At 51.2% G+C, this 17,522-nt stretch overlaps 2 protein-coding genes across 2 annotated transcripts; one reads left to right on the top strand and one right to left on the bottom strand.

The window, feature by feature from the left end:
• The first annotated feature begins 1,422 nt into the window (after positions 1 to 1,422).
• On the top strand, positions 1,423 to 4,293 carry LOC112401809 (protein S100-A9-like). Its single transcript, XM_024748307.1, has 3 exons — positions 1,423 to 1,552; positions 1,937 to 2,097; positions 3,961 to 4,293. Exons 2-3 carry the CDS (start codon positions 1,948 to 1,950, stop codon positions 4,195 to 4,197), a joined length of 387 nt encoding a protein of 128 aa, XP_024604075.1. The 5' UTR covers positions 1,423 to 1,552; positions 1,937 to 1,947; the 3' UTR covers positions 4,198 to 4,293.
• Positions 4,294 to 15,088: 10,795 nt separating this feature from the next.
• On the bottom strand, positions 15,089 to 16,711 carry S100A12 (S100 calcium binding protein A12). The gene is made up of 3 exons (XM_024748234.1): positions 16,538 to 16,711; positions 15,813 to 15,970; positions 15,089 to 15,344 (listed from the first exon to the last, which is right to left on the bottom strand). Exons 1-3 carry the CDS (start codon positions 16,647 to 16,649, stop codon positions 15,204 to 15,206), a joined length of 411 nt encoding a protein of 136 aa, XP_024604002.1. The 5' UTR covers positions 16,650 to 16,711; the 3' UTR covers positions 15,089 to 15,203.
• Between the last annotated feature and the right edge of the window lie 811 nt (positions 16,712 to 17,522).

Below are 17,522 nucleotides of genomic sequence, written 5' to 3'. Positions count from 1 at the left end.
TACAAACACATGGAGGCTAAACAATACACTACTTAATAACGAAGTGATCACTGAAGAAATCAAAGAGGAAATCAAAAAATACCTAGAAACAAATAAAAATGGAGACACGATGACCCTAAACCTATGGGATGCAGCAAAAGCAGTTCTAAGAATTGAGTGAAGTAAGTCAGAAAGAGAATGGCAAATACCGTATGCTAACATATATATATGGAATCTAAGAAAAAAAAAAGTCATGAAGAATCTAGGGATAAGACGGGAATAAAGACACAGACCTACTAGGGAATGGACTTGAGGATATGGGGAGGGGGAAGGGTAAGCTGTGACAAAGTGAGAGAGTGGCATGGACATATATACTCTACCAAACGTAAAATAGATAACTAGTGGGAAGCAGCCGCATAGCACAGGGAGATCAGCTCGGTGCTTTTTGACCATCTAGAGGGGTGGGATAGGGAGCGCGGGAGGAAGGGAGCTGCAAGAGGGAAGAGATATGGGAACATATGTATATGTATAACTGATTCACTTTGTTATAAAGCAGAAACTAACACCATTGTAAAGCAATTATACTCCAATAAAGATGTAAAAAGAAAACATTAGTTGACGAATCTTATAAGCAGGAGTTTTCACATAAAATTTCAGATTCCCTGGACCTTCGGGAGGTCCATTAACACCTGATCCACTTTCCCACTTGGCCGCCTTCCTCTGAGGCTGAGTACCAGCTGCCCCTTCAAGTTAGGAATGCTCTCATTTGCCACAGTTCTCACCACTCCCTAGTGTCCCCAACCCTGAGGCCCCATGTCGGTTGTCACGAGTCACGCTACTGATGGTGCTCTTGGTGTTCTCCAGCCCACACCGCTTCACCACTTTACTCCAGGTCCCTAGTTCCTGCAAGCTTGTGTCTTGAGATCCTTGGTCCAGAGTGAAATGTGCCCTGGTAGAGGCAGCAGAGGGCGCTGTGGACACACACAGGAGAGGTGCCCCGGGCACCTGCTGGGATGGACGGATGCAGGCTGCTGTCTGTGCTTCCTCCATCAGCCGGAACAATGGAGGGCAGGCCCCTCGCCTTCCTAAGAGCACTCATCACAGGGCCAGGCAGGGCCATCCTTGTTGGGCTGCCCAACAAGGGGAGACGAGTGGGTTGGCCACCTCAGGGGTCCTCAGCCCACCACCAGACACTGGCTATCGCAGGTGGGAAGGCACAACCTCAGCGGGGACAGGGGGAGAGAGGGGTGCCAGAGGAAAGGCAGCTTGCTAGCTTGCTCAGGGAGGGCAGGGCTGTGGTGTGGAGGAGAAGTGGACTAACCAACCAGCTTCCTCCCAAACCAGCTCCAGGCCAGGGCTTGGAATTTCACAAAAAAGCAAAAGGGGCTTTGTGAACATTTCTTGTCCCGGCCCAGCCCCCTTCCTGGCAGTGACACAGCCTAGCTCAGGGTTACCACACTGCTTACCTGTGAAGCAATCTTCCCGCAAGAGGGCTGAGTTTCTCAGCCAGAGGCCTATAAATACTGGGCCCCCATCTTTCTGTCAAACCCCTCTGTGTGACTCCTGGGCTTGGGTAAGTGAGCTGCCAGTTTCCCCGGGGCCGGAGCCTGCCTGCTGACTCTTTACTCCCCTCACCCATCTTCATTTCAAACCTCCTCCTGGAAGCCCTCCTCGATTGACTGCTCACTTTAAAGCCTCCTTCCCATTTTCTTAGGTCATGTTCTGCTGCAGCCTCCTGTCCTCAAAGGCTCTCCTTTTTGGCACTCCCTAAATAATCTGTAAACCATTCCTACCATGTGTGGAACAGGGTCATCTCCCAGTTCTGTTGCAGGCCCTGCTTTCTTTTTATTCTGTTTCCCCCCTTCATTCCTGCGTGTGGCCAGTAGGAGGTGTCAAGGAAGCTTGATGGTCTTTTCTTCTAAGCACCAGAACTCTTGCTTCTCCTTTGCTCAAACAGAGTGCGGGAAGATGGCTGACCAACTGTCGCAGCTGGAAAGCAGCATAGAAACCATCATCAATATCTTCCACCAGTACTCTATACGGCTGCAGCCCCCGGATACCCTGAACAAGAAAGAATTCAAAGAGCTGGTGAAAAAAGAGCTGCCAAACTTTCTCAAGGTAGGGCTGGACTCCTGTCAGAACTGACCCGGACAGTCTGGGCTAAGGATGGAGAATAGGGGTGCAATCTGCAATGGTCAAGGAAAAAGTTCTTGCCCCTTCAACCTAGCCTCCAGAGGCAGTGGGCTCTGTGTTTGGAACAGGATTTGGACGCTGTCAGTAGAGGTGGTCCATGTTAGGTGGCACCAACAGACTGAACATGTGCAGTGTGCCAGGTCCCATCCTGGGCAGGGCATGTAGTGGCCCACCGGGACCCACTGTCCTGACGGGAGAGACACGCAACAAACGTGTTGACCAATCAAGAACACAGATAGATCCACAGCCAGTAAGTACCTGAAAGAAAAACAGAGAGAGCACTGTGGGTGATGTGGGCTGGGTACGGGGGGAGGTGACTAGTTAAATGGACATGCAGGGCCCCTCTAAGGAGGTGACCTTTGAGCTGAGACCTGAATTTTGGTGGGGGGAAGCAAGTGAAGACTACCTTTGACAGGAAGCCAATGAGATTGTAAGCCTCAGATGGACTTGGAGTGGAAGACCCCAGAGGGCTTTTCTAATCCAAAGTCTCTCTGGTAAGAAACAAATGAACAGCATGTGGGAAAGGACCCAGTCCAGCACAAGTGTGTACAAAGCACTCAGTAATATGTTAGTTTATTTCCCTGATCTGAAAATGATTAGGCAGCTCTAAGAAAAGGAGGATTCGTTCCACAGGATCTTCTTGTTTTCTTTACAAATTTGGTGACTTTGGGGACACAGAGGACTGGACTAAGAAGGGTGGGACATCTAGGTCCCAGTCTCAGTTCCATTCCTGGAGCAAGATGTTCTGGGATAGGTGGCCAGCCCTACCTGGAGCCCCTCCCCACCTTGGAAAGGTGGAGAATCACAGCTGTCGGAGGTACTGGGGTTGCTGACAGCTCCCTGAAGTTGCAGACCCCAGCAAGCAGGACGCTCGGTCAGGGTAGACAAGAGAGGATACAGCCAAGAGGTTGTATGGGCAATGTTTTCCTTTGTGAGACCCCTATCCCACCCCATCCACCACGCCCCACATCCAGAGCAGATAGGCCAGGATGGGAAGCTGGGCCCCCTCCTACGGGCTGCTCAGGAGCGAGGGATCTGCCAGGGTGATGCCAAAGGTGCAAAAAAGCAGATCACGCTGAAGCGTTGCAAAGTGGGAAGGGCGTGGGAGATGAGCTGGGCACCTGCAGGTTCCCAGGAGGAGCCTCAGCGGGGGTGCCCCAGCCAGTGGGAGGCGGAGCTGGAACCCAGTGGGGCCTGGATCCTTCACCTCCCCTCATGCCCCCCTTGCACACTTATCACACCACACTGCTCTCTGTCCCCATCTCGTTTCCCTCGGGTGCTTCCCCGCCATGCAGGCTGAAATGAGTGTCACTAAGTAGTAACCTGGAGAAGGAGGGGGGAGGCGGGAAGAGGAGGGCGTGACATGAATAGGAGTAGAGGGAACGGGACAAGACTGGGCTCTGAGTCAGATCGGAATGTGCGTGTCCACCCTTCTTCTCCCAAGCCTTGTCAATCTGCACAAGCTAATTACCGTTTGTACGACTGTTTCCTCAAGTCTTCCTCAAGGAAGATTCCAAGTCTCCCTATCATTGTTATAAGGGCCAAATGAGGAGACATCTCTGTACTTATGAACGTGTGTGACCTCAGGCAAGTCACTCGACCTCAGTTCCTCTCCTGTAAAATGGAGAGAATTGTGGTGGCCAGGAATCAGAAAGTGTCTAGCAGATGTTCAAACTAGGCCCAGGAGCATGGTGTCACTCTGCCTTTGCCATCGGGTCACTTGCTGTGCTCCCCGTCCTTAGCCCTGACCACACCCAGCCCTGACTGCCCTGTGTCTCCCACCGGCAGAAGGAGACAAAGGATGACAAAGCCATAAACGAGATCATGGAGGACCTGGACACAGATGTAAACAAGGAGCTGAACTTCCAGGAGTTCTCCGTGCTGGTGGGCAAGCTGACGGAAGCCTCCCACGAGGAGATGCACAAGACGGCACCCCCAGGAGTAGGCCACAGGCACGGGCCAGGCTTCAGGGAGGGTGTTTCAGGCCACGGCCACAGCCATGGCAATCACGGCCACAGCCACTAATCAGGTCAGGCCACCGGCCCCTGCCCACCTAGGGCCACGGGGCTGCCTTAGCTGCAGGGCAGGGAGATGGGAGTGAAATATAAAGTCTTCCTCCGAGCCAGTGTTCTGTGTACTTCTTTCCCCACCCCCTTCCCAACCTGACCTTCCTGGAGGTCTGGGGGTTTGACAGCCCTGTGGCTTAACTGGGCCTCAATGTCTGCATTCAGTAAGAACAAAACAAGAAGCAACAAAACTGTGGGTCTCTTCTGGGCCCTTTGGGTTCACCTCCCTGACCGTCTCCTCACCTCTGACTCTAGGCCCCCCTGCTTAGGTCCCCGTCACCCTTCCCCAGCTCAGGACCTCTCTGTCCAGACAGTCAAAGTGGTCCTTGTCACCATAAAAAGCAAAAGGGGAGTTTCCCTTCCCCTCAACCTTCCAGCCACCCCCCAATCCTGCCCCCACCCCCTCTTCATCTAGTGCTATCCACACAGCCATCTCTCTCCTACCAGAACCTTAGTCCTCTAGACAGAACGTGTCTGTGGAGGAACACTGAAGTCCAGGACAGATGGGGTGTGTTACCCACAAATGGAGTTCTGAATCCATGGGGGTATTGGGTGTCTCTCAGCAGACCTAGGATCCTCCATGGATACGGGGGTAGGTAAGCACACGGATGGGAATCAGGGGTCTGGCCCCGGGTGGACCGGAGTGTGAGAAGGGTACCTGCCTGCCCGTTGGAAGAAACAAGATCCACCCCTGGCTCTGCAGCTACAGAGCCTAACCACTGAGTTGCGGAGGTTGGACACTGGGTCCAGAGAGCCTCTCAGGCCTGAGGATTCTTATCCTAAGCCTCGAGGGCAAGCTGACCTCCCTGAGATGGCCAGGGTTCCCCCAGGCCCCAGTGGGTGGATGAGACCTCAGGCCAGCAGAAACCCTGGCTCCTCTGCAAACTCACGGCTGGCCTGGCTCCCAGCTTCCCTGCAGCTGCTGCTGCTGGTCCTCACCTCAGCAGCCTCCAGACCACTCACTTCAGAGACATCCAAGGGACTCCTGGCCTTACAGCAACGCCGTAAAGTCCCCCTACTGGGTCATTACCGGGCTGGGGTGGGCCTTCCAAACTCCAGAGCCCAAATCAGGGTCGTCTGCTCTGCCCTGTGCTTTCAGCAAAGAGAAAACTCTGATAGGATTAGGATTGGGGGTGCAGGAAAAGACGAACAGCATCCATCCCCCAGGTTACACGTGAAGAAAGTGAGGCATAGAGTCGAGAAGGGACCAGTTCAAGGTCATACAGTGGTGATTGGTGAGGATATTGCAGAGAGCCTTGAATCCATCGTCCCTGCAGCCTAGATCTCACAGCTCCTTCCCCAGTGCTGAGCATGAAGCCAGGAGCGGCGGTCAGACTCCAGCTCCCCCCAGGCCACTTGGCTGTAGCCTGGCCCCTGGCCTGCCTGCTGTGGACCGTGTAGGCCCTGTTCTAAGAGCCTTTGCTGTGGCGACAGGGATTTCCGGGCTCCCACTTGAGGGTATGAGGGTGCTTCCAGGAACCACTCCAGGCTGTGAGCTTGGGGAGAAGGGTTCAGAAGCCCCCAGCCCCTGGGGGATCCCATAGGTGGGGAGACTCATCTCCTGACAGCCCTGCTAACCCACCCTCACGTCCCTGCTGTGCAGCTTGGTGCAGGAGAAAGAGAGCTGGCCCGGCAGTTGGGAGGCCTGGGTTCTACCGGTGGCCTGGCCAGGACTAGATACCTCAGGTAGGGTAGGCTCCCCACACCCCCTCTGCCCACCAGTGCTTATCACAATGTGTCATAAATATGTCTATGACTCTGCTTCCTCACTAGACTGTGAACTCCACGAGGTCAAGTCCATGGCATCTGTCTTATTCTCTGCTGTATTCCAAGCACCTAGAGAGGTGGCTGATACACGGTAGGTTCTCAACAGATACTGACTGTATAGATGTTCTAAAATTCCCCACATGCTCCAGGCTCCCTTCTTGGGGGCAGGTGTAGAGAAAGGAGGGAGAGGAGGTGGGATTAAAACCAGCAAAATGTCCCCACAACCAGTCGCCAAAGTTTCAATAAAATGCCTCAATCACTGGGAAAAAAAAACAGAAGGCTCTAACTATGGAAAACAGTATGGAGGTTCCTTAAAAAACTAAAAATAGAACTACCATATGACCCAGCAATCCCACTACTGGACATATACCCTGAGAAAACCAAAATTCAAAAAGGGTCATGCACCACAATGTTCATTGCAGCTCTATTTACTATAGCCAGGACATGGAACCAACCTAAATGTCCATCTACAGATGAATGGATAAAGATGTGGCACATATATACAATGGAATATACTCAGCCATAAAAAGAAATGAAATTGAGTTATTTGTAGAGAGGTGGATGGACCTAGAGTCTGTCATACATAGTGCAGTAAGACAGGAAGAGAAAAACAAATACTTTATGCTAACACATATATATGGAATCTAAAAAAAAAATGTTACCGATGAACCTAGTTGTAGGGCAGAAATAAAGAGGTAGACATAGAGAATGGACTTGAGGACATGGAGAGGGAGGGCGAAGCTGGGGCGAAGTGAGTAGCATCGATGTATATACACTACCGAATGTAAAATATTTGGCTGGTGGGAGGCAGCAGCATAGCACAGGGAGATCAGCTCGGTGCTTTGCATTGACCTAGGGCATGGGATAGGGAGGATGGGAGGGAGGCTCAGGAGGGAGGGGATATGGGGACACGTGTATGCATATGGCTGATTCGCTTTATTGTGCAACAGAACCTAACATGGTATTGTGAAGGAATTATACTCCAATAAAAATGTACTTTAAAAAATCCAGGGCTTCCCTGGTGGCACAGTGGTTGAGAGTCCGCCTGCCGATGCAGGGGACACGGGTTCGTGCCCTGGTCCAGGAAGATCCCACATGCCGCAGAGCGGCTAGGCCTGTGAGCCATGGCCGCTGAGCCTGCGCGTCCGGAGCCTGTGCTCCGCAACGGGAGAGGCCACAACAGTGAGAGGCCCGCGTACCAAAAAAAAAAAAAAAAAAAAAAATCCAGAAGGTTCTGGATATCATCATGACATCTCAAACTGGAAGGTAAGGGCAGCAAGGGCATGGGACTCTGGAGCCCCCTCCTCAGCTTTATTCAGTCTTACCAGTTCTGCCTTCATCTGCTGGAAGGTAAGGGCAGCAAGGGCATGGGACTCTGGAGCCCCCTCCTCAGCTTTATTCAGTCTTACCAGTTCTGCCTTCATCTGCTGGAAGGTAAGGGCAGCAAGGGCATGGGACTCTGGAGCCCCCTCCTCAGCTTTATTCAGTCTTACCAGTTCTGCCTTCATCTGCTGCACACTAGAAGCTTCCATTTGAATAAAGCGATTTGTCTTGAAAAAAGTTTGAACATTATTTGTTTAACCCAACCTGCCTCACCCTCATGCTTGAGTGATTCTCCCCAGCATCCCTGCCATGCGGTTGGCCCAGCTCTGCCTGAACTCCTCCAGGTAAGGGAGCATCCTCCTTTGGTGCTGGCACTTAGAAAGTCCTTCATTACACGGAGCCAAAATCTGTCTCCTCGCGCCTGCCAAGCATTAACCCTGGTTTCCTCCCACACCACTGGGGATGCAGAATAAATCTAACCTCCTCCACACACGCAGCTACCCATCCACTTCTTCAAAATCACATCCAGGCTTTCTACAGCCTCTACACAGTTGTACCAGGAATGCTCTCCCCACCCTGAGATCTCTAGTGAGTCCCTTAGGGCCCATGAAGGCCTAGAACCTATGTCGCCACCTCCATGAAGATTCCCCTGACCACCCACCTTCCTCAAGCCCATGGGGGCTTCCTCCTCCAGGCCCATAGAACTCTCCGGTACATCTACCTTTGCACTTGCAATAGAGAACTGTAACCCCTTATCTGCAAGTCTGGCAGTGGCCCTGGATGCAGGGACAATGGCTGATTTGTCCCATGTCCCCAGGTACCAACGTGGAAAAAGCTCTCAGTGAGCATTTCAAATGGGCAAGGGAAGGTAGGGTGGTCCTAGGACCCTGTGGAGCTGGAGGGTGAAGCTGGAGCTTGCATGAGGAGAGGGTAAGGTGGGGGCTGCTTTGGGCATGAAGGGTGCGCCCTTGGTCTGGCGATCTGGAGGCCAGGAGATGGTGGAGCCACTGGGCATCAGGACGGCAGGGGACAGAGCTTCATTGATCCCAAGGGTTCCCCCTTTTGCCTATCTCTCTGCTAGCTTGGTCTGAGAGGAGGAGGCTGTTCTAGGCCCCGCGGGAAGGTCTACAGCAATCCACTTTCACAAAGCCCTGTAGGATTTTCTTTAAAAAGAGCTGATCAAGGTGACTTAGCCCTTCCATCCCATTAGTCCCCTTCACCCCCAAAGACTGGTTCTATTGAGTAGAGAAGAGCTGGATTCTTCCCTCAGGTAAAGAATAAGAGTGTCAGAGTGAAGGTTAAGATTCCCACTCCAAGTGAAAATTGCTGACTACCTCTAGGATTAATGAGTCCTTTCAAGGAACAAAAGCTTTGGGGGTTCCCCAGCATAACAGTGATTAAAGAACAGAGAAAGCCTGTTGTCAGATGCCTGTCCCTCAGTTCCTATAAGAGGGAGTTGCCCTCCTTGGCAGTGGAACCTGAACTTCTGTGTACCTTTCTGGGCATGGTGAACAAGTACAGTGGCAGCTGCTGGATGCTGCCCAGAGGCTTAACAATGCTCAGAACATGTTCTGGGGCCTCGGTGGTATGAAATGCTTCCAGAACTGGCCACAGAGATGGATTCTTATAGCATCTACTCATTTGTCTTCTCATTCACTCATCAGACATTAACAGCAGACTTGCTGTATGTTGGGCTCTGTATAATGCTCTGAGGGGCCCCCATGATAAATATGGCTTCATTCTATCATTAAGGAACTCCCAGGACTGCAGGGCAGACAAGACAGCTCCTCACATGATTCCGATATAAAAAAATGAAAGGCCAGAAAGGGATAAAGTTCTGTGGGGCTTAGAGATAGGAGGGCTGTCCTTCAGCTGGGCAGTCTCGCTGCGGGGGGTGAGTTAAGTCTGGTGGCCACAGGCATCCTGGGAAAAACGTGCAGATACTTCAGAAGGAGGAGAGCACGTGTGCAAAGGCCTGGACGTGGTCAGATGTGGGGTTTGAGCAACAATGAGGACCCCTGGGGGTGGAAGAGGGGGAGGTGGGAGATGCAGAGGAGAGGGGGACAGACACTAGGCCACAGAGCTACAATTTCATCCGGAGAACGGAGGGCAGAAGCAGTGGAGGTTTGGGGAGGGAAATGATATAATCATACCTGTATTTTAGAAAAGTCTGTCTGTGGTGTGTGGGATGATTTGGGGTGGAAATGAGACAGGTTAGGAGGCTGCTGCGATAGTCCAGGTGAGGCTAGGAGAGCCCGAGGTGGTACTTCTCAGAGAAGATGATGCCTTCAGCCAGGGTCTCAAACTACCCAGGCCCCAAGTCAGCAAGGCAGGCATGCCCCACAACCCCTAGAGGAAGAAGAGAATTGTGTGCTGTTTCCCAAGACCTTCCCAGAAAGAAATGCCTCAGCTTTCACCAGCTGGCTGAGGCAATCTTACACAAGCCTGACACAAGCCCTTCTGTGAAGTAAACTCCAGAATCCAACCTCAACACCCTGCCCCCTTCCAGGAATTGCTGAAAACATGGTTTAGAAAGCCCAGTGTCATAGATTTTGACACTTCAATTACCAAAGTGACAACAGAACTGAAACAATTTGTTGCTCAAGTCCTGTTGCCTCTTGGGACTCAGGCCTGAAACAATTCCTCTACCCCAAGACTCAGGTCATCCTCCTGGCCAAACTGGACCCCCAACCCCCATCCTCAGAGGTCCCCACTGCACACACAAGACAGGGAAAGTGGACACCAGGGGACGGCTGGCCTCCTGTGAGCTTCCCAGGGTTTCCCTTTTCTCTGCAAACTCTCCCACTTTTGCCCATGTACCCAGAATTGTCACATGTATGGTGAGATTGTACAGTGAGAGGGGGACTGTTGAGAAGACCGGAGGCGAGGGGTGAAGAGGAGGGTGATCCCCGGACAGGTGCATCAAGGTGGCAGGATTCCGGCTTGGGGCACGGGGCAACCCAGCTCACTTCCGTCCATCCCCCTCCTCTCTTCTCCCTCTCCCTCTTGGTTTGTCCCTCTCTTTCTCTATCTTCCCTTCCTACATTCTCTCCCTGAGTCTCTCCCTCACTTGCTGCTTTCTGCCCTCCTGGTCTCAGGGCTGAGGTGCAGTCCCAAGGTGCTTGGGTGCTGCCAGGGAGGGGAATGCCTTTGAGATGTAACTCAGGGTCACATCTCACGGGGGATGATGCCGCCAAAACAAAAGATGCTCAGCTTTCAAGATGCCCATTAACAATGGAAGGAGAAAATCACAAAGGGAAACAGTTGAAGGGCTTGAGAGCATTGAGCCTGGAAAAGAGAAGCGGGAGCATGTCCTCTCCACAGCAAGGTCTCCAAAGCCTTCTGTGATGGGGCATATTTGCTGCCAGTTCCCCCCACCCTCCATCACAAGCATCTCACTTTTTAGCTGTTGGTCCCTTCAGTTAGCAAACAGTAACTCAATTCTACTAAACCAACATTCATCAGTTATTCATTCATTAAAGGACCCCTGTAGGCAGGACACTGTCACAAGCCCATAAAACACAGCAGGTCCCTGTTCGGCTGGAGCTTATGCTTAGGGAGACTCAGGCAAGAAACAAATGGAGGAAGAAAGAATAGATCGTTCCAGGTGGGTATGAGCTCCACTGCAAGAGGAAGATGTGCTAGAACAACTACTAGCTGGGCTGGGGAACCAGACAGGGCTTCCCTGGGGAGGTGACAATGGAAATGAGACCTGGGTGACAAAAAACACTGGAGAAAGTCTGGAGGGTCTTCGTCAGGTAGTGACACATGAATTATGTTTGGACATCACGCTGGCTGTTGTATGGATGAGGGGTTGGGGACCAGGTTGGAGGCTGTTGCAGGGATTTATTGAGCCCAGTCTTTGTGTCAAACACTCTGCTAGGTCCCCTGACCTCAAGGAGCCTTCAACCTAATGGGGGCAACAGACACCTAAATAGCTATTTTCAATATTACATTGTGGCCAAAAGAAAAGCAACGGTAATAAGGATCAGACGCCCTGGGAGCACAGAGGAGGTGCTTTTCTTCTGTCTTCTTGGGCAAGTGCAGGCCTGCCTGCGGGGGAGGGAGGATTAAGGAAACATTCCTCAGGCTAATGCTGAAAGGGCGAGGGTTCTGCTTGCCTGGGGCTGGGTTAGGTAATGAGAGAAATCAGAGAAGCATAGGAAGTCAGGGCCTTGCCCTTCACAACCTGCTTTGCTTCCTTTTAACTTTGAAGACTTTTATATTGACCAAGTTAAATGAAGAGTCCTAGCCATTCTTGCACCAGGGGGTCCCTGTAACCATCCCATTGAATCCAGATCCTTCTCCTGACTTCCAAAGCCCCAATATGCATGTTGGCTTGACTCACAATGTGCAACAGCCTACCGGCCTGTGACATCCTCCTGAAGGGCATGGGTCCCTTGTCACATACTAACTCTCTTGCCCAGAGGGCTCTGTCAGACTCATCATCCCCAAAGCAGCCTGTCGGCAGGACAGGAAGGTAAGTCCTAGAGTCCCCAAGTTGAAAGCCACTCTGGATAGGAGGTGGAAATATGGGAGGGGGTGTGAGCAGGAGAGCTCCCTGGAGGTTGTGCCATTTGGATTGGGCCTTGGTGGGTGAGCAGGAGTTCCGGAGCCAAAGAAGGGCCCGGTAGCTTGGTAACTACAACAGAGTATCAGACACTTTTTTTTTTTTTCGGTATGCGGGCCTCTCACTGTTGTGGCCTCTCCCGTTGCGGAGCACAGGCTCTGGACACACAGGCTCAGCGGCCGTGGCTCACGGGCCCAGCCGCTCCGCAGCATGTGGGATCTTCCCGGACCAGGGCACGAACCCGTGTCCCCTGCACTGCGCCACCAGTGAAGCCCCAGACACTTTTTAAATGTTTGTGAATGAAGAGAAAAGAGGGCACTTCAGACAAAGAGAACAGTAGGACAGCAGGTGCAAAATCCAAGACATCTGACAGTCCATGGGGAAACTGGAGAACGTTCTGGAATGGCTGGAGACTAGGGCTCATGGCGGTGGACAGGAGGTCAATGGCGAGATGCTGGAGAGGACATGTCCAGTCTCTGTGGTCCTGTGGTTCTAAGTGTCCTCGTATCTGTTTGCTTGTTTCGTGATACCTGCCATCGTCCGGGGACCAGGCTCTGCATTTTGAGGAAGGGACCAGAGATCACCTGGTCCAAACATCGCACTTTAAAGATGAGAGACCAGCTCAGAGAAGCAAGGTCATTTGCTCAAACTCACAGAGCCAAGAAGCAGTTGAGCCGGGAGGCTAACCTAGTACATTTTATTCCAGGTTGAAGGCTCTTTTCATCAGCCTTGTGTGCCTCTCCGACTAATGGATTTTGACCATGTTTGGGGACCCTTAACATTTTTCTAAATATGATTGAAGTTCAATTTGTGGTTCAGTTGGCTATTTTGAAACAAAATCATGGCTGTGATTGTTGGTTGGTTGGTTAGTTGACTGGCTGGATGGATGGATGGTTGGCTGGATGGCTGGCTGGATGGCTGTTTGGTTGGGTGGTTGGCTGGATGGCTGGTTGGTTGGTTGGCTGGCTGGTTGGTGGCTGGTTGGTTGGTTGGTTGGTTGCTGGTTGGTTGGTTGGTTGCCCCATCCCCAGGAGAGGGTCTCCACAGGCTCCTGCTTCCTCGCATACTTTCCACACTTCCCACCTGCCTCAGCTTTGCCTCAGATCCACATCTCATGACATAGTAGTTTCCTCTGCTGGGCAGCCCAGCAGACCTCCAGCCCTGGGGCTTCTGTGGCCAGGACTCGTCACTTTCTGGCCTCAGTCCTGAATCCCAGCTTCCTGTGCACCATCTCCACCCAGATTTGCACCAAATAAACCAAAATACAAACCCACCTCTGCCCCAATATAAAGCTTCTCTTCTCACTTTTCCTCATATCAGTCATACCTGGGCTCCAGCAAGTTACCTCACCTTTTAAAAATGTCGTCATACACTCTGCCCTCCTGGCCCGTCCCTCCTGCTGAGGAGGGGGCAGGGGAGCAGCCACTGGTGCGTCTGCCAGAGGCCAAGGCTGTGCCCTGGCTGCTGCGACTGTGGTGTCCTAGCCTGCTTAGGCTGCGAGAACGAATGCCATAGGCTGGATGGCTTAAACAACAGACATTTATTCTCCCAGTTCTAGAGGCTGGACATCTGGGATCAGCCTGCCAGCGATGGTTGGGGGCCTGGGGAGGGCTCTCTTCCTGGCTTGTAGACTTGCTGTGTGCTCATGGAGAGAGAGAGAAATCTCTCTCTATTCTTCTTCTTATAAAGGCACTAATCCCATCACGAGGGTCCCACCCTCATGACCTAATCTAATTACCTCCCAAAGGCCCCATCTCCAAATACCATCACACTGGGGGTTAGGGCTTCAACAAGTGAATTTGGGAGGGCACACAAACATTCAGCCCATAACATACAGGTACTCTGACATCTTGACAAAATTGACCTCTTGACCTCTGGACTAAAGGGACACCCCATCTATCCCAGACCTGACTCAGCACCAGACAGGGGTTGGTGGGCAGGGAGGTCCCCAGTGACTTCTGCCCATTCAGACTGAATACACTTTTCACCAGGGAATAGTGACCCAACACTTGCCCCCTAGGGAGATTATTCCTGTCCTCAGAGACCATGCTCCCTCCTGTTTCCCTCTGGACCATTTACAGGGAATCAAATAAATAGCCTATTGATTTCCATACATTCATCCTTGTAAGAGGTATTTCTGAAACACCTACTGCATGCCAGGCACAGTGTTGCTGCTACAGACCCAGTGCCTACTCTCACACACACCCATCCATTGAGGAGACGGACATAGAACAAATAAGCACATTAGTGGATACAGAATCACAGCAGGAGAGAAGAGCACAGAAGGAGAGCAGCTTAGTCCTAGGGGAACATTTCACAAAGAACCTGGACTAGACCAGCATGAGGAGGGAGTCTGGCCCAAGAAGTCTTGCCTCCCCTTATCCTGTGCTGGACAGAGCTCATGCTCTCCCCCTCGTCCTGTCACTCTTCTTCACACACCCTTTCAAAGTTCAGCCCCAAGTTTCATGGCCCATACAGGAAACATAAGTGAAATCAATCATCTCACTCTCTTGCTCAAAACCCCTGTGGCTCCTTAGCACACTTGGCACAAGTCCAAGGCCCTCCCCACAGGCTGTAAGCCCCTGCTCCCTGCTCCCTGTTTCCTGAAGGCTCTGGTCTCCCACCAGCCCCACCTCAGACCTGCATCTGCCACTGTGCTGGTCTTTGAGCAGGTTAGACACATGCCTGTCTCAGGGCCTCAGCCTCTTTCTGCAGGAACTCTTGACCCACAGACAACCGCAAGCTGCTCTCCTTCCTTTCTTTTAGATTTCTGCTCAAACACATCCCTCAATTATCATATTTACAGTATCCCTGTCCTTCCCTCTGCCCCTTATTTCCTTGCTTTAGCTTTCTTCATATCACATATCATTACCTACCAGTGTATCATATGATATATCTTTATGCTAATACCTAGCGGTTTGTCTGTTGGTTCATTTTCTATCCTCTCCCCAATAGAATGCAAGCCCCAAGAGGACAGGGACTTCACGTCTTTGGTCTCTGGCTATTATAGATGCTCAGTAAATATTTGTTAAATAAATGAATAAATGAACAAATAGGGGACATTTAATAAATTATTGGTGAACAAATGAACAGAGCAGGGGTTCTCAGAGGTCTAAATGGGGACTGTCGGAACAGCAGGGGTGAGGAAGGATCAAGTTTTGTGAAAGAAAAAAGTACACAGACACTGTTATGAACTGTTCAAGGGTACTTTTATTAACTCTCGCTTCCTTCAGGCAAGGCAAACTTCGGTGAGGAGAAGGGAAAGTCTTCTTGGGGACATTGCTGGGAAGAGCCCATCAGAGCTTCTACTCTTGGTGGATAGCCTCATGGGCAGTCTTCAGCACCCTGGACACCAGGACTACGAATTCCTCAAAGGTGACCTGTCCATCTTTATCAGCATCCAGCTCTTGGAATACTTTGTCAATGGAAGGTTGGTCTTTGGTGTTCTTGGAGAAGGGAAAGCAGGGACAGTGAGCTCCCCTTTATCCAGGCCTCGAATCCCTCAGAACTCAGCTTAGGGAGGCCCGGGAACACCAACTGATTAGCCAAAACTATGTGGGAGAATCCAATGTGAGAAAACAGAAGACACAGAGAAGCAGCTGTCTTGGGCCATCCTAGAATAAAGTCTTAACCTAGAAGATGCTGTGTAGCTCAGCAATCCAATCCCGCCCTGCCCTGCCTCTCTCTACACTCTACAGAGACAGGAAGGAGCAGAGCCTAAGGTGATGGTGGGAGTTATTCAGAGAGGGAGGCAGAGCCCCTGTCCCACAGCTGGCGGGCAGGTGGGGGGAGACATCCTTGGAAGCTCAAACTGGGAAGAACCCACCCCTTGTCCCACCATCATCCTTCAGGCCTTGCCACTGCCCTCAGTGCAGGGGGTCGGGCAACTTTTCCAAGAGAGGAGCATCACGTACCTTGAGGGCATTTGGAAGTTCCTTTGTGATCAGCTTCTTCAGCTCACACTTGTTGAGGGTGTCATAATTCCCCAGCCGAATGGAGTAATGGTGGAAGATGTTGATGATTCCCTCCAGGTGGTCTTCCAGCTTCGTCATCTCCCTAACTTCGCATTCACCTTCAAAGAGACAAGGGAGGTCTTGTCAAGGGGCAGTTCCTCCCCCACCCCACAGCACTTCCACTCTCTCCTCTCTTTCCGTATCAAAGGTTTAGACAAGGGATGACTACCCCTGGGTCTGCTCTGCATTCTCTCTGCTCTGTGTTTGATCCACGGTGAATGTTCTCATTTGCGGATAGGATGGGGGGGAGAAGGACATAGAATACCGCCTAAAGTCTAAAAGAATCAGCCTTAACTGTCGCGGTGTTCCATGTCCCCCCATCTCCTGGGGACTATAGTCCAGAGGTTGTTAATCACTCATGCTCACCTGGGAAGGGTGCTGTGGTTGGCCAGGCTGTTCCCTTTCCCCCAAGTGTTGGTACTTAAAGGCCCTTACAGATGCCAGCCACCCCACCCACCTTGGCCATCCCCAAGTCCTGAGACTGGGTCTTCCTAGCACAGCAAGAGCTGGCATCCTTGGGCCCAAAATGCAGTCAGCCCAGAGCGGCTCCAGCAGGCAGGAGGTTGTAGCTTCCAACAGCCTGCCAAGTGGCCCCCTGAAGGCCCAGCCAAGGAAAGGACACTTACCCCTCAATGCACAGAAGTGTGGAGGCAGCAGCACTGGTGAGGAGCCCTGAGCCAGGGAGGTTTTTATAAGGCAGGTGTCACCTTTGACCTCGAGCGAAGAAACTTCTCTCATTCACCATGGGGCATGTTTCTCTGTTGCTCAAGAGAAGCTTCACACATGCGGCACTGACTGCAAAATGGGCAGCTCAGATTGCAAGAGAACAAGTTTCACTACAGGCATGGCTCCTACCCGGAAAGGGAAGGGCTGGGGAGAGGCATTTGCTGAGTGTCTATGCAACAAAAGTGATAGTGATAATAAAAGCAATCAAAGTAGACATGTAATCTGGGAAAAGAAAAAGGACATTGGTTTAAAACTAAAGAAATCTGAATATAAAGTATGGAACTTAGTTGATAATAACGTGTCAAGAGCAGCTGATTACTTGTAACAAATGTACCACACTATGTAAGATGTTAATAATAGGGGAGACTGTGTGCAAGAATACTGGAACTCTCTATATTATTTTCTCAATTTTTCCATAAATCTAAAAATGTTCTGAACTAAAGTCTAAGTGTTTGTTTGTTTGTTTGTTGGCCGTGCAGTGCAGCTTCCAGGATCTTAGTTTCCTGACCAGGGACTGAACCCAGTCCACAGCAGTGAAAGCACCTAGTCCTAACCACTGGACCACCAGGGAATTCCCTAAGTGTTTTTAAAAGGGACCATGTATTGGGCACTCACATCATGCCAGACACTGCCTTACACAAACCCTCACCTAATTCTCCAAACAGCCTTCACTCCAACAGCGCTAACGGTTTCCCCATTTTGCAGATGAAGAAAATGAGTTAAGGTTAAGGAACTTTTCTAAGTGCCAAATCCAAAATTGTCTACTTTCAAAACCTTTGCCATTTTGTAATTTTTCCCTAAAATGAGAATAGTTTTTTGTTATCAAAAATAATACATGCTTGGGGCTTCCCTGGTGGCGCAGTGGTTAAGAATCCACCTGCCAAT

Source organism: Neophocaena asiaeorientalis, unplaced genomic scaffold (genome assembly GCF_003031525.2).
Source record: "Neophocaena asiaeorientalis asiaeorientalis breed wild unplaced genomic scaffold, Neophocaena_asiaeorientalis_V1.1 scaffold76, whole genome shotgun sequence".
Taxonomy (NCBI): Eukaryota; Metazoa; Chordata; class Mammalia; order Artiodactyla; family Phocoenidae; genus Neophocaena; species Neophocaena asiaeorientalis.
This window is presented reverse-complemented; position numbering and strand designations above follow the sequence as displayed.